The sequence below is a fragment of the Vespa crabro genome, chromosome 25 (genome assembly GCF_910589235.1).
Source record: "Vespa crabro chromosome 25, iyVesCrab1.2, whole genome shotgun sequence".
Taxonomy (NCBI): Eukaryota; Metazoa; Arthropoda; class Insecta; order Hymenoptera; family Vespidae; genus Vespa; species Vespa crabro.
Window position 1 is genome coordinate 1,660,814 of NC_060979.1, and position 16,669 is coordinate 1,677,482.

Sequence of the window (16,669 nt, forward strand, 5' to 3'; positions counted from 1 at the left end):
ACTGTGTGATCAAAAATTGACGAATGTGATATAACTTTTGGTAACTACCCAAAGTAGCCAAACAAACGAAGGATAATATGCCTCGTTTTTCCACTATGGTATATAAATCAGAGAATTGTGTTCTTACAATATATAAAAGCAAATCAAATAAAAGAGTAGCTGTTCTAAGTTCTAAACATAAATTTGTAAAAATTGATAAAAGTAATAAAAAAAATGTTACCGGAATCTATTCAATTTTATAACAGCACAAAATTTGTAATTGATATGGTGAATCAAATGGCCAGAAAATATACATTAAAAGGTAGTTCTCGTAGATGACCCATCCAAATATTTTTCAATATTTTAGATTTGGTTGCTATAAATGCTTGGATCCTTTACAAAGAAACGACAGGAATACAAATACAACGAAAAGAGTTCTTGTTTCAATTAGCAGAACAGCTTTCCACCGAATACAGAGATACAAGACAGAAAACGTCATCAGAACATGAAGACCCACAAAGATCAACTGCAACAACATCAAATGCAACCCATTCTAAGAAACGCAAAATTTGACAAGTACGACTTTGCCGCAACAACAAAACAAATAATATATGTGAAAAATGTCAAAGGTATGTTTGCGAAAGATGTACACGTAAAAAGATTTCCACTTTCATTTGCATAAAATGTACAAATAATAATGCATAAATTACTTTTTTTTTTCCAAGTGAAGTAAATTTTTTTTATTGTTAAATATTTACTAATAACTTGTTATATTATTGTAAATAATATAAAAAATATTAAAAAGAAATTTTAAACAAATTTCAAAACACATTAATTATTCGTTCACAATACTGTCATTTTGACTGCTTTTGGGCAATATAGATATATACTAAGTTTCGGTCTTTCTAGTGTTAAAGAATAATAATTTAAAAATAAAAAGAAGAAAGATCTTACGTGGTTCGAATGATTAAAAAAAGAAAAAAAAAAATAAGAAAAAGAAAAAGAAAAAAAAACAGAAGACGAAAAGAAGAAGAAGAAAAAATATCAACAATAATGACTCACTCCGATAAAAGTGCGTAAAGACAGAACGTTAAATTTTGCTCCTGTCAATTGCAATGGATTCCTAGAGCGCATCATGCAAATGCAAATCGATTTCATATCGATTATCGATAGCTCGTACCAGTCGCAAAAATAGAGCGCTTCACAGATGCTCGTACTCTGGATTAAAGAAAGAAAAAAAAAAAAAAAAGAAAAAATATTAAAAAGAAAATGAGAAAAAAAACAAAATCGTATCAATGAACACGATTGAATCAATTTTCTGATTGAATTGCAATTAAATAAGAATTTTATTAATTACTTCCTGTATCAGACATTCACCGATGTAACAATAAGTGAACAATGTACTCAGCAAAAGACATTCATATGAAATAAATGTTAATATACCTGCTGCTTCGACGAAAGCTAAACTCTAAATAATAAATAATTTTATATTAGAAATGAATGTATTTCGATTAGTATAACGTATACGTACGGTGAGCATTTGATAACCGGATATACAAATTTGAATCATTATCCCTAATAATTTTTGACCAATGAAGATGTTACAACTATCCTCTAATATATTCGCTAATCTGAAACAGATACGAAGAAGATAAATTATTTTTTTTTTTTTTTTTTTTTCATAATGACATCTTTCTCATACTAAAAGAAACAAAAAATTTTTTCTTCCTTCAAGTTATATTAATTGATATTAAAAATGTATGAAACTTATGTTATTTTTATTTTTGCCAAGGAAAAATTTCTTCAAGGGTTAAAACAATCATTTCGAAATTTTTCTACCGAAAAATCAAATCTTAATAATTCGTTGTAATCGTAGTAACGTATTCGAACAAAACTTCATTCGATTTTAAATCTAAAATAATCTGACTAAAAAGTGACTTTAACGAGTTAAAACGACCGTCTTGAATTTTATTTTTCGTGATAAAAAACTAAATTGATATAAAAAAGAAAAAAAAAGATATATTTTTATACACACAATGAAATTATATTAAATTTATATTAATTAAGACATAAAATATATTTGTTTCATTTTGAATGTTAGAGCAAATATGGCATCGTTGAAAAAATTTTTGGACTCTTTCGCATAAGTCTACGACAAAAATCATAATCATTGAAATTTTTCTTGCAATTAAAACGTTTACAATCTAATTAAAGAAAATCAACATTAGAAATTTGTTATAAACAATTCCCATTAGGAAACAAAACTATTTTGTCGTAACGAAATTTTAGCAAATTTTTAAGAAAAAAGAACAAAAAATTATCAAAAAAATTCATATCCTAAGAATATTAAAACAATCGGCGTCTCATAAGTCGTATCGATCAACGCATTTGAATCGTTTAAAAAGAAAAAAAAAAAAAAAAAAAAAGATTTCATTCAATAGACGTTCCTTTAAGAATTAGATGATTTAATTAGAAAAGTGACGTCACCTTATCAAGTGTTGATGTCGTCGAATAATTTTTTGAATTCTCCGTCGAGAACCATCGGTATCAATTGGAATATCCTTCATTCTGAACTTGAGTAAGGCCAATTGACCGGTTAAATGAAAACCAATACAAACCAACAAACAATCAGTTCCGACGTAACCAGATAATATCAATATTACACGTAAAAATTCGTGTATACAACCAAACGCATAACTTTTTGCATCGTACGGCTTCAACAATGGCTTTACTTTATATGGCAATTTATATTCCGCTGTAGAATTTGTCATAACTGCGTTGAAAGATAATTAGAATTCAATAAAATTATTCGTCAATAAAAATTATTCTTTATGCCTCATATTTTTATCATTTGATCAGAAAAAAAAAGAATATATATATATATATATATATATATATATATATATATATATATATATATATTTAAATAAAAATCACGAAATAAATTCGTAATTTGCTTAATGATAAGTAACTCAAGAAAAGAATAAAAATTAATCTAATTTAATTGGTTAAAAACCAATGACAATTCATATTTACCGCCAATATATTTACTAATACATATCTGCCCATACATATATATATATAATTATGATTATATATAGTTATATATAGATAGATTATATATATATATAGTTATACGTGTAAACTATTTTTTGATTTTTTCTCATTTCTTTGATTTTTTTGGATTTCTTTACTCTTTTATTTTTTTATTTTTTATCGTTTGAATAAAAATGAATGCATTTAATTAACTAATTATAATTTCGAGACCATAGTAATATTGAAACTCTAATTATCAAGATTATTACCCAATATTATATTCGGTATGATAGATTTAAAATAATAAAGAAGAAGTAAGAACACCGACAAAGTACACAAAGCGATGACGTATCTATAAGAAAGATTGTTATATTTAAAAAAAATCAATCTCTCATCGTCGTTTTTATAATTATCAGCTGTATAATCCACTTTGGTTTCTATAAGAAATTGTGACAACATACGACACTTTATTCGTAACATTGAAACTTGTGTCATCGTAATTAATATCAAAATGTTCTCCATTATGTTATCCAAAACGTAACGAAAATTATTAATGTAATTATACAGATCTAATAATCCCAATAAAAAGAGGGTATAGCCATAAATTACAAACGATATAAATAAACTGTCACGTATTTTCAATGGCCAAAGTCCTGTCAGACATAACATTTGTTTGCTGATTGTTATCGCTTTTACTGTATTAGAGAAATCTGCCACCTGAAAAAAAACAAAAACAAAAAAGAAACAAAAAAAGGGAAAAGAATAGATAATAATAATAAGAATAAATGACGATTGATTAGGTTTTGTGATATGATGCAAAACAAAAAAAGTAACGAAAAAACTAATTTTACGATTAGAATAAATTAAATTAAATTAAATTAAATTAAATTAAATTATGTGATTACCATGATTAAATAATTGTTCAAGTACTTTGAAATTTTAAACAAAACATCTTCAAAATTTATATAAATGTTCGTAAAATTTGATTCGAAACAATTAAGTGTTTTAGGTAATTTTAAAGATTGAAATTTATATGATCATATTGCCGCTGTTTTGAAAGCATACATGTGTTCAATAAACAATATGAAATTATCGACAACAATTTTCACAATAGTATTCAAAACAAATAGAAGACTTACGAAAATATATATGACATCAATATCAAATTTTCAATCCAAAAAATCATAAAAAATTAAATAAGTAACATACATATTATTACCAAATAAGAAGATCAGTTTCTATATCACTAAACGTAACCATTCATATATCATATTAACGAACACAAAATAATATGAAATGCATAACAGTATAAAAAATTCATTTCAAAAGAAAAAATGTATTCGAAAAATTACATTACATTTATTTAAATTGTATACGTTTACGAATGACCATATTATGACAATTAGATAGTTAGTACTAAATATTAATCATAATAATTATTATTAATATATATTACCGAGTAGATAACTTATCAACAACGGCCGGTAACATTCAATTACCTATCGATCCATGGTATAATAAAAGTTCTATTAATAACTCACGTAAGTAAGGTAGAAATATTTACCGTCGATAATATCACTTGATGATAAAATAGCAAAACACAAATTAGTATCTGACAGTAACAAGTAGCAATGGAATTATATATATATTTTTTTTTAAATAATATACTTCATATTATTTAACCCACTTAATGTACTTGATATGAATAAAAAATAATTTATAATAAATCAATTTTTTTAATACTGAAATATCATATAAATCAATACATCCATAAGTCAACGATCATACCACGTTGAAAAACACCAGTTCTCGTCCGATCACTGAAGTTAAGCAACGTTGGGCGCGGTTAGTACTTGGATGGGTGACCGCCTGGGAACACCGTGTGTTGTTGACATTTTTTTACTTCCTTTTCTATTTTTTTTTTTTTTTTTTTTTTTTTATAAACAACCAAAACTACAATAAAATGATATGCTTCATTGTACGTCACTTCTACTTATCTGCACCGAATCTAAACTGCCTGTTTCATTGATCGGAATCTTACTTCCCAACAAAGCGAAGAAACTAAAGAATTTTGTATGTACTCCTTTTTTTTATATGGTACATTACACTTTACTTAACTGACTTAATATACTTTGTACACATGAAATATACTTTAGAATAAATCAATTTTTTAAACCAAAAATACGTATAAAATGAGATAATTGATCAGTCAACGACCATACCGCGTTGAAAAACACCAGTTCTCGTCCGATCACTGAAGTTAAGCAACGTTGGGCACGGTTAGTACTTGGATGGGTGACCGCTTGGGAACACCGTGTGTTGTTGACATTTTTTTTACTTTTTCTTTGTTTTTTTTTTTTTATAAACAACCTAAAATAAAAGAAAATGATATGCGTCATTGTACATCACTTCTACTCATCTGCACCGAATCTAAGCTGCCTGTTTCGTCGATCGCAATCTTACTTCCTCACAAAGCGAAGAAACTAAAAGAACTTATATATAATTTTTAAATCATATAATCCATGTTACTTAATACACTTAATAGTTTTAGTACAAATGAAAAATACTTTATAATAAATCAATTTTTATATAAACAAAAATAACGAATAAAAAAATAAAATTGGTAAGTCAACGATCATACCGCGTTGTAAAGCACCAGTTCTCGTCCGATCACTGAAGTTAAGCAACGTTGGGCACGGTTAGTACTTGGATGGGTGACCGCTTGGGAACACCGTGTGTTGTTGACATTTTTTTACTTTCTTTTTCTTTTTATAAATTAAAACCGCGATGAAATAATGTGCGTTATCGTATTTACCTTACCACTGAGGTGCACCAAATCCAAGCTCCCTGTTGAACGCAATCTTATTTCCTCATGAAGCGAAGAAACTAAATTCTATACTTTGCTCTTAGTAGTTCCCTTTGTTGATTTTTGATAACGTAATACGTTAATATAAATCGTTTTATTTTATTGTTTATATGTGCATAGATAGTGTCCATCACCGTGTACGTATCGTCATTGCGTTAGGTCAAGACTAATGACTTATGAAAGATTAATCGTTCGCAAATAATATCGACCGTAAAACATCCTCTTCGTTTTGTCGCACGATTTTGTAGTCGTATAATATTCCCAGCTAAGACTAAAGATCTTCAATTTTTTTTAATTTTTTCGAAAAAAGAAAGACATGTTCGACTAGTTGAAATAATTCTCACGTATGGTTTATTTTTCTTTCTTTTTAAATTGTTCTTTATCGTTTATACCCCTTAAACGTTTGATTTCAATTTATACAATTTATATAAAATGATTTTTAATGATCTACTTTATCTCCTTAGATTGAATATAAAATTGCGCAATACATCCATATATATATATATATATATATATACTCTACGTCTTTCTTCGTAAGTACGTATCTCTATTAATTACGTCCTATCGCTATCGCGGACAGATCGTAAATGAGCGATTATTTCGATGGTCTTCTTTCGTCTCTCGATTAGAAGCACGTCATATGAAGCGTTCTCATTGGTCGCTTTATCGCCCAATGATTGATCAGCCGCGTATCGGAGTGCTCTCTGTTGGCATCGTTTACATTAATGACGCATTAACACTCTGCTACGCTACAATTATTAGAAAATATTCTTGATTAACGTTAGTACTTCACCTATGCTTTCATATTGTGAAAACGATTTTCTCATTAAATTATAGATCAAATGGACCTTTATTTCTATATCATTGAATTTACATCGATTGCGCATAGAAAAAGGTTATATGATTCCATTGAATAAGGTAAGCTTGATTTTTTATTATAAAAATTATATCCTTCCAATTTTTATTTCGGTTTTGTCTTACCTATTTATTTTTTTATAATTTAATTGACGATCGAGACAGCGACGTTCTTTTAGTTTATAATGTGAATACAATTTTTTCCCATTACAACTTGGTTATGTTTCGAGTACTTATTACTTATTACATTTCACTATTATAGGAGCTAAAGGAATGTTTAAGTAAAAAAAAAAAAAAAAAAAAATGTACGGAAATCTGTTCTACAGAACTTATTCTATTATTTCAAATGTTGCAAAAGAGGTTAGGATTAATAGTATTACTGAATACATCAACGATAAAAATGTCTGCTCTTTCATGTTTCTAAAAAACAAGGCTTGTAAAATCTGATGAAGTGTATTCAAATAAGATAATGTAAGCGATAAAGATATTAATATAATTACAGGTTCTAGTATTCTTAATTTGGTATTTAATGATTTTATAATATGCAATTTTCAGTGGAGGGAGAATAAACATTAATTGAAGATATCACTAAAAGAAATGAGTTAGTTTCTAAAGTTCAATAATTTCTTGTAGAAATTGTAAAAGTCATAAACAATGTTTTACATGGAATAATTACAAGGATAATGAATTGAATGGAAATATGACTTAGATCAAGGAAGGAGCTGTTTGAGATTTCACTTTTTTTGACATTAAGACTTTCAAGAATTGTCTCTCTAAACAATATCATTGATTAACTTTCAGAATATTATGGTCAAACTAGAAGATACAATGCATATAACTTAGATGTTATAAAAAAAAAAAAGTTGTATGTACAACAATCTTGTATATAATATCAGATTGATTACTAGCTGTATCAAAATTTTTCTTTGATATAATTATGAAATGGCTAGAGCAGAGCTTTATCTATAAGAATTCTTTACTTGACTGAAAAGCAAAGATTTGACAAATCCTGATCTAGTGAAGAAATGTCTCATAGAATAAACATAATATAAATTAATCATTCAATGACATTGCATGAAAAAAAGTATCAAAAAATGTATTTGTATAGACCCATACATTGAAGCTTGATATATGTGATTGCTATGGTCATATTTAATGTTGATAATGCAAGCAGAATGGAAGAGCTAGAAGATAAAACAAGCTATACTGAAAAACCTGGATAAGAAGCAAACTGATAAAGCAGAAGTACAAGTCTAAATATTGTCTAAAGACAATATCTTTGTAATGATGAAAGAAAATTCATTTGGATAAGACAGAAGTATTAACATTACACCAATGGATGGTACTAATTGGTATTTTTATGAACAAGTAAGCTTTCATTCAAATTACTTTTTAATCATAATTACTAAAACTTACTTTATTCGTTTGGACAAATGTTTGTTTTTCATCAAGAACTATTTAAAATTCACTCTTAACTTTTTCTATAATTCATTTATAACATTCTTTTGATATTAAGTTTTTAAAATCATAGAGATATAAAATATGAAATAAATACAAAAATATTGAAAATGACGAAGTATAAAAAAATATAACAAAAGAAGGATTTTATTTTAATTCTTATTACATGTAATTCAATGAAAGTGAAATAGTAAATTCATGAAGTATATATAAGTATTCTGTGAAAGTTTCATTAAGTTAGATTCAACAGTTCTTTACAAAAAAAAAAAAAAAAAAAAAAAAAAGAAAAAAAACCATGAAGTGAATGAATTTAATTATTTACTTTATTACTTTTTAATTTAATTATTAAGATAGGTCATTTATTATACTCCTTATCATTTTCTATTTCCTACTGCTATTATTTTTTATACATTTGGATACTCTAAAGTATGTATATATATATATATATATATATATATAGAGTATACATATATATACATATATATGTATGTTTAGACTGAGTGATTAATGTAAGCAAATAATGACAAATCATAATTGTAATTGTAATAAATTTCAGTATTAGAATTGCATTTTTTGATATAATTTTCTATAATAACAGTATCTGATAAAGATACATATCCAAAACATATTATTTAGAAAAATATTATTTTATTACTATGACTATATAATCAATCTAATATCTATGCACGGATAGTTATAAAAAAAAAAAGAAAAAAAAGAAAAAAAAAAAAAAAAGAAACGTGAAGTAGAAAAATAAAGAAAATATCAAAATTAATGAATACGATAGAGAAGTGGAGAATGTTTCTATATTTATGTTTACGTTTACAGATTGATTTTGGAAAATAGCAACGATGGATGTGTCATTGAAAGAGAACGAACAAGAAGAAGCCTTTGAAAATATCAACAATCTCGCATCCGTTCAAGAGTTTTATTATGGTGAAAACTATATTCATAATCAAACGAACAAAATCTTTTAGGAAAATTATTTGATTGAGAAATTTTGTGAAAAAATGTCCTAATATCCATCACATTTATCTTTTGATACGCTGAAAAGAGGTTAGAACGTTTTAACGCAAGGAACTCATGAAAGATTCAGTGAGTTATTTACTATTTCTGTATTATTATTTCATCCTAATTTAACTTAGAGATTTCCTATTTTCTTATAATATATACTTCATTTTGATGGGCAAAAAAGTATGAGTCAAATATACTACCATTAGTTTTATAGAAAAAAGTTTATAATATTTGAAGTGTGATATTAAATCAGACATTAGATTTTGAGTCTTGAAAATTGATATATGTGATATTTATTTCAAAACATTTTTATCTTTTTTAAATGACAACTTATATTACTTTTATCTTTATTTTCATTTTAATTTATATTTATTTGATCAAGAATAAACATCCTAAAGTAGCTAAATAATGTATTTATGTTACTGTATACATAATAGTACAAATTACAAAATGCTTAACGATTTAATTTATATATATATATATATATATATATATATATATATATATATAAATTATATATGTATATAATATGTAATCGTTAAACGGTTTAAATATAAATAAACTTGTACTTATAGTTAGACTAAATTTTAAAAGAAGAGATAAAATATTGTAACTTAATTTATATCATATTTTTGATATATATATATTATTAAAATCTCAGATTAAAGATCAAGAAAGAAATACAATTGACTTATATGTTGTATAGAATCATAATTAATGTATAACAATGTAGGATATTTTAGCATACTGATCTCATTATTTTGATCAGAATTTGATTGCATATATATTTTTATAATCAACAAAGATTTAATATTTATTATTTAGTATTTCAAAGTTATAAGAAGAAAAAAATTAATAAATAAATTATTTTGATCTTGTTAACGTTGGACATGCACAAGTAACATACAAAAAGTAACAGAAAGTTGTTTTCCTTGAAATAATTATGTATTTATGATACGTATCTAAGTAATTACGTATACCTGGCTGAGAAAATTAATAGCTATTTCAATGGACGTTTTTTCAGTTTTTTTCTATACTGAGAAAAAAGGAATTAAAATTCCAATATCACATAATCATGATAGAAGGCGATTGTAGCTTATTAAATGTTGATATCTCAATGACCGATAGGTCATCACTTATACAAAATGTTTTCATTGTTTTTCAGGTCACGGTGATTGTGTAATTCAATCATAAAATAATTAATATCGATTACAATTATTAACATTTTTAAAGGTGCAATAAATTTATTCAAAAAAATGTCAAAACTATTCATACGAAGTTTGTCCTTTAAATACATATTTGTATGTGTATACGTGATATCTTTTGAAATGAAACTTCGAAGTTGACGATAATGTGGAATGAAAATGAAATGAAAAGAAAGAAATGAATGTGAAAGAATAAAGTATACAAAGATATGCTGAGAAAAAGAAAGAGATAGAGAATAAATATAGAAACAAGTTGTGAATGAATGAATATTTTGATTAGTATCTATAATAAAATATATTATATAGTGATATAAATGATCAATATAAATAATTAATTATCATGCTCAAATTGCGTCGTGATTTATTATAAATATTGATATTAATTTATTTATTGACCATATATATTACGTAATGATATTTTATTATTAATAATGATCTTTGATTTAAATATAATGTGTTATCATATAGATTGTAAAAATACAATCAATTGTATTTTTATTGTTTTATATAAATAATGGACGTTTTGTTTTAAAAATATCCTATATATTTTGTTTAAATTGAAAATAATATAATACCATGAAATGTGAATCCTTTTGATGACATATTATTTAACATGAAATCATAAGATACTCATACGTATGCGATAATTAATTACATACGTATATGTATATGTCCTTGTCCCATTATTATTTCTATTTTTAAATATATATATATATATATATATATATATATATATATATATATATCTTTAAGTGTCCTTGTCTCTCATTGTTAATGTCCTTGAATATATCTATAAGAAGAACAATAGTTTTGTATACAAAACATATTGAAGAGAATAGAGAGATCATAGAAAGTTTCGTTTGTAAAACTACAAAACTTTTTCAAAATCTTATTTATTCTATCGTGACAACAAGAGGATATATTATTATAGAGGATATATATTATTATATACATTATTATCCAAACGATTAGTATTCTTAGTTTAGAATTTAATTATAAATTCTAAATACGATCAAGTTAGAATGTCATACGTTGATGTTTGTTGATATACGTGATACTTTGTAGAACAATGATGTGAAGATAATATGGTACGGGACAAAAACTCATCTGTTATTGAAATTTCGTTCAAAACAATTGAAATATATCGTAGCGTTTATTAATGCTTGACTTAGCTCGAAATGATGATTTTGTTTAGAACAAAAACAAAAGAAAAAAAGAGTAGTTTTTGCGTTTGATTTCTGGGGGAAAAAAAAAAAAACGGAAACAAAAGAAAACTATGGCAATGTGAAACGAATTACTCATTAATAATAAACTCTCAAAATAATGAAGTTTGAAACGTCCGAAGTATTATAACTCTTATGAAGAAAGAAATCGGATCAGAAAAATATTTTCAATTAAATCGATTGATACGATTCATTGAAAGATTATTAGTCGATTATATAAAAGATTACAAAATTACAAGCCTATTTTAAAGAAAAGAGAGAGAGAGGGAACAAAGGAATAATTAATTCTAATTAATTCTAATGGATTTAATAAAGTTGAAGCAATTAACAGGTATAATCGAAGAATGATCATGGTAATATTAATTTTGAATAATCATATGATAAATGATAATAATAATGGATGTACCAGTTGAACATTTATTAAAAGATTTGACGATATTGGATAGAAAGTGTTAAAAATGATGATTTGATTATATTATGGAACGAACGATTTCCTAATTCGTGTGTTAGAATTGTTAAAATTTTAAAAATATCGTCTAGGAAATAAAAGACACGAAGCTTTTAACGATATCCTTGGTCTATTGTAAGTTAAGTTTAAAATTTTAAGTTAATAATGCTCGCATTTATTTAAATAATTTCAAACTTTTCGAATGGAAGTACCGAATACATCAAAAAAAAAAAAAAAAAGAGAAAAGAAGAAAAAAAAAATTAAAAAAGAAAAAAGGCAACGTTAAGATAACGAGTGAAACGTTAACTTATGTGAGAAATTTTCTGATCAAAATTCGTGATCTCGTATAAGAATCTCATTTCAATTTCGTCATTGACACGACATTTGAAAGATTTACGAACATTTAACAGGTATTTCTATTTGAAATATTTTCTTTTTTTTTTTATATTTTTTTGAAATATGAAAAATATTTTCTTTTTTTTTAATATTTTTTTTTTTATATTTTCTTTTTAATATTTTTAAATATTAAAAATATTTTTTTTTTTTTTTTTTTTTTTTTTTTTTTTAAATATTTTTCAGGTCGTCGATATCACTTAATCGTGAACAGAAAGGATAAAATAAAAAGAATTAAAAAAAAAAAAAAAAAAAAAAAGAAAAAATTTTTAATTATTTTTTGAAACGAAGAAAATTGAACAAGGTCACTCTTTGTCACTGGCCATTGGAACTTTAATCGAAGATATTGAAGTTAACACAGCATAGTATGCTAGTTAGATAAATTTGTTTAAAAAGAAAATGATTACCTTTGATTTTCCTGCTTGCTTACTTGCAAGTGACAACAAGAGATCATTTGTATTCAGAAAAGAGAGAGAGAGAGAGAGAGAGAGAGAGAGAGAGAGAGAGAGAGAGAGAGAGAGAGGTGAAAGGTCGATGAACGAGTGAACTTAAAAAATATATCAAAAGCGTCTTTGTCACATAAACAAAATTCGAATCATTCGTGACGGTAGCATTATCAAGATTTCTTTTTTTTTTTTTTTTTTTTTTTTTTTTTTTTTAATAATATTTTTATTGTAAAATCATGATTGTGTCGGGAAAGAAAATATCGATGTAAATGAAAATAATGAATGAATTTGTACTTTTTCTTCTTATTTTAATAATTCAATGAAATGTTACTACTTAATCTCTTATATTTATTTCTTCCTTTGATTAGCTGACGTGAATTTCATGGTGATCTATGCTATGATAGAACAGAGAAACGGTTTAATTTTGTTCAATGACAAATGCATATATATATATATATATATATATATATATATATATATGTGTGTGTGTGTGTGTGTGTATGTATATATACTACAATAAATATTTACTAATTATTTTTGATAAAACATTCGACAAAATTTTGTTTCTTTGTCACAAATTTATATAGAAATTATTATACGTTATTTATATTTATTATTCTTATATTATTATTAATTATATTTATTATTGTTTATCCATTGATCGTGAAACAAGTGTGTCTGTCGATGAAAAAATTGATTTTGTATCTAGGACGAATCATTGCGAGAGGCATATTAACAAATCCAAAAAAAAATATACATATAAAAGTCTGAAAAGTATGATTTCACAGCCTTACTAACACTACTTACTCTAATTCATATGAAACCAATTGTTATGTATTTAGATACAATATCGCTTATATTTGTAGTTTATATTTTGTTCACACCTGAAGTCAATGAAAAATAGTGAACCGTCTTGAAAGACAAATTTTTTATTTAAAAAAATTAATTAAATTGTATCAAACTGATTCCATTGAAATTCTTATTGAACGATTATGTCAAACATTTGTAAAGATGTTTTGTTTAATTTTTAATTCCATGACAATTATTTATCCTAATTTAATAGAATGATCTTTATAATGATAAACAAGGGATTTAATTTAGATATAAAATTTATATATTAATTATTAATATAAATTAATTAAGAAAAACGAATCATATTTAAATATGATGTAACTTATGTAAATAAGATAAATTTATCTAGATAATATTATGTGGGTAAAATAATACTAAATGAGTAATGATCCAGGCATAAAGCCTGTCAAACATTTATTTAAAGTTCAAATTGCAATTTTCATGCCAATTGTGCGATTAAATAAAATTAAATGAATATGATGAAATAATATGTTATCTGAATAAAATGTTTGTACAATTTTAAGTTAACGAAAAAGAAAAAAAAAAAGAAAAGAAAAGAAAATGTAATTGAATGGTTCTTTGGAAAGAGAAAGTTGAACAAAAAAATTTACCCGAGTAAGAGCTTTCTCTATTATTTTTTGTAAATTTTCTTTCTTAACAATTACGAGAATATTTTTTTTTATAAAAATCGATTTTTAAAAAAATCCACATATATACATACAGATAGAAAAATATTTTTATAACTATTGTGGGATGTTTTGAAAAATTAATAAAAAAAAAAAAGAAAAAAAAACAATATTGATGATAATTGTCATAAAAGTAAAGAAAAGGAGTAATGAGATAAGAAAAATTTACAAAATGAAAGAAATAATTGAAAGAAAATAATTTACTGTATAAAATCTGTCGGAAAGTAAGTAATTTTAAGTAATTTTTAATAATAAATAATTATTTTTTCCTTCTTAAACGAACGTAAAGAATAAGATTAAAAAAAAAAAAAAAAAGGAACATAGTAATTAAACAAGATATATAACAGAATTTTAATTACCGTGTCGAATTAATTAATAAAAAAGAATAGAAAAGAAAAAGAAATTAAATTTTCGTATCTTACTTTTAATAATATCTATTAAATAGAATTATCGAAATAAAATATATTTATATAATGTAATTTAAAAAAAAAAAAAAAAAAAAAAAAAAAAAGAAAAGAAATATTAAAATGAAATACAATCGAATGATATTTTTTGAAGAAAAGATTAAAAAAATTAATTTACTAAAATAAAATCTTTCTTCATTATTTTTTCAAATTATTTTTCTTCTCGATTACAAGAAGATTTTTTACAAAAATTGGTCTACAAAAAAAAAACCTGCATACATACGAGAAATATATTTTTTGTATTTATTGTAAGAAGTGATTTTGAATAATCAATAAGCAAAAATTTTTTTATATTCACGAATGTGGATTGAAACAATGATGAGTGCAATAGAGTGAGTAAAAGAAAATAGAAAATAGAAAAATATAAATATAAATAAAAAATGAGAATAGAAATAGAATAGGAGAATAGTAATGTCATAATAAAAATATCAATAGATTAGAAAAAAAGTATTTTAGAAAATAGAATTTACTATGCGAACACTGTCGATAGCTAAGTAACTTTCTTTTTGTTTTCCTTTTTTTTCTTTTTCTTTTTTAATCGAACGTATAGAATAAGATCAAAAAAAGCAAAAAAGAAAAGAAAAGAAAAGAAAAAATAAGGCATTAAGATTGAGTTTTAATTATTCAGTGTCGAATTAATTAATTATTTAATAAAGACAAAAAAAGAAAAAACAAAAAAAAAACACACACACACACACAAAAAGGGAAAAGAAAAGTTAAAGTTAAAACAAATGTCTCATTTAATTACACTTCTCTTTAAAATGCTAATTTGGAAGTAAAAGAAGAAAAAAAAGTATTCAATTTTCATATCTTACTTTCATGATAAGTCTGTTTAATGTTCCTACGTAAGAGGATCGCTCGTGACTGATAGTAATAGTTGCAATGACTTTTTTACGAATTGCAATCGATTGTAACCAAGTAATCGAAGTGATCGAAAGAAAGAAAGAAAGGGAGAGAGATAGAAAGAGAGAGAGAGAGAGAGGAGAGAGAGAGATTCAGACTGACTGAGACAGATAGATTGAGACAAGGACATGAAAGAGATAGATAAACAGAAACGATGATAGAGATATAGAAAAAGACAGAGATAAAACAATAGGCAAACACAGGAGAGAGAGAGAGAGAGAGAGAGATACGAAGGACTGTTCTCCCACGAATATTTTATAATTCTGTTCGTTCATGATTTAAAAGTTCGTAGTTGGAAAATGTTTTTTTTTTTTGTAAAATGATGATGACACATGAGGTCAGCAAGAAGGAAAAAGTTTTAATGACACACCGTAAGAAAGTTTTCAACGAAGAAGTTAGAAAAGTTATTTCAACGAAGAACAAAGCGAAAAGAAAAAATAGGAGCGAAAAAAATAATATAAAACACTCACGAGTTCTATGATAGGTATCGTGTATGTGTAATCTAAAGATAAAGAAAAAAAATTTAACGATGAGTCGTGTCAATATACTTTGTTTTATTTTGACGAAGAAAATAAAACCAATTCTTTCATAAAAGTAAAAACAAAGAAAAAGAAGAAAAATGGAAATACGAAGAAGATACGAAGGAGAAAAAATTAAATTCTAAACGAAAATAATAATAATAATAATAATAATAATATACTATACTTTTTAATATAATGGATAGAAAGTAATGGTGTATTATGTCACGTGACCACTTTTGCTGGAATCAAAAATTTGCTTGAAGAAAAAAAAAATGTAAATTACATTTCGATTCGAAGCAGAAAGTATGTATGTATATATT

General features: G+C 24.8%; 1 protein-coding gene, 1 long non-coding RNA gene and 3 other non-coding genes across 5 annotated transcripts; 4 read left to right on the forward strand and 1 right to left on the reverse strand.

Moving 5' to 3' along the window:
• Positions 1–1,023: 1,023 nt before the first annotated feature.
• Positions 1,024–6,442, reverse strand: LOC124432474 (odorant receptor 13a-like). The gene is made up of 6 exons (XM_046981456.1): positions 5,836–6,442; positions 3,285–3,732; positions 2,467–2,752; positions 1,511–1,610; positions 1,337–1,447; positions 1,024–1,197 (listed from the first exon to the last, which is right to left on the reverse strand). The coding sequence occupies exons 2-6, from the start codon at positions 3,682–3,684 to the stop codon at positions 1,024–1,026; spliced, it is 1,071 nt and encodes a 356-aa protein (XP_046837412.1). The 5' UTR covers positions 3,685–3,732; positions 5,836–6,442.
• LOC124432569 lies at positions 4,790–4,909 on the forward strand. The gene has a single exon (XR_006944309.1). It is a non-coding gene; the product is annotated as a 5S ribosomal RNA (ribosomal RNA).
• LOC124432567 lies at positions 5,224–5,343 on the forward strand. The gene has a single exon (XR_006944307.1). It is a non-coding gene; the product is annotated as a 5S ribosomal RNA (ribosomal RNA).
• Positions 5,643–5,762, forward strand: LOC124432593. Its single transcript, XR_006944331.1, has one exon. It is a non-coding gene; the product is annotated as a 5S ribosomal RNA (ribosomal RNA).
• A 124-nt stretch (positions 6,443–6,566) lies between the features above and the next one.
• LOC124432494 lies at positions 6,567–10,677 on the forward strand. Its single transcript, XR_006944274.1, has 5 exons — positions 6,567–6,799; positions 6,999–7,207; positions 7,292–8,104; positions 9,023–9,289; positions 10,374–10,677. It is a non-coding gene; the product is annotated as an uncharacterized LOC124432494 (long non-coding RNA).
• Positions 10,678–16,669: the final 5,992 nt, after the last annotated feature.

Bases quoted from the DNA above. Each gene is read 5' to 3' on its own strand.
- LOC124432474 (XM_046981456.1), bottom strand. From the start codon at position 3,684: ATGTTATGTCTGACAGGACTTTGGCCATTGAAAATACGTGACAGTTTA. The intron at 1,448-1,510 runs GTACGTATACGT...TTTATTATTTAG, and splicing joins CCGGTTATCAAATGCTCACC to AGTTTAGCTTTCGTCGAAGC. The intron at 1,198-1,336 runs GTAATTAATAAA...TCTTTAATCCAG, and splicing joins GTGAATGTCTGATACAGGAA to AGTACGAGCATCTGTGAAGC.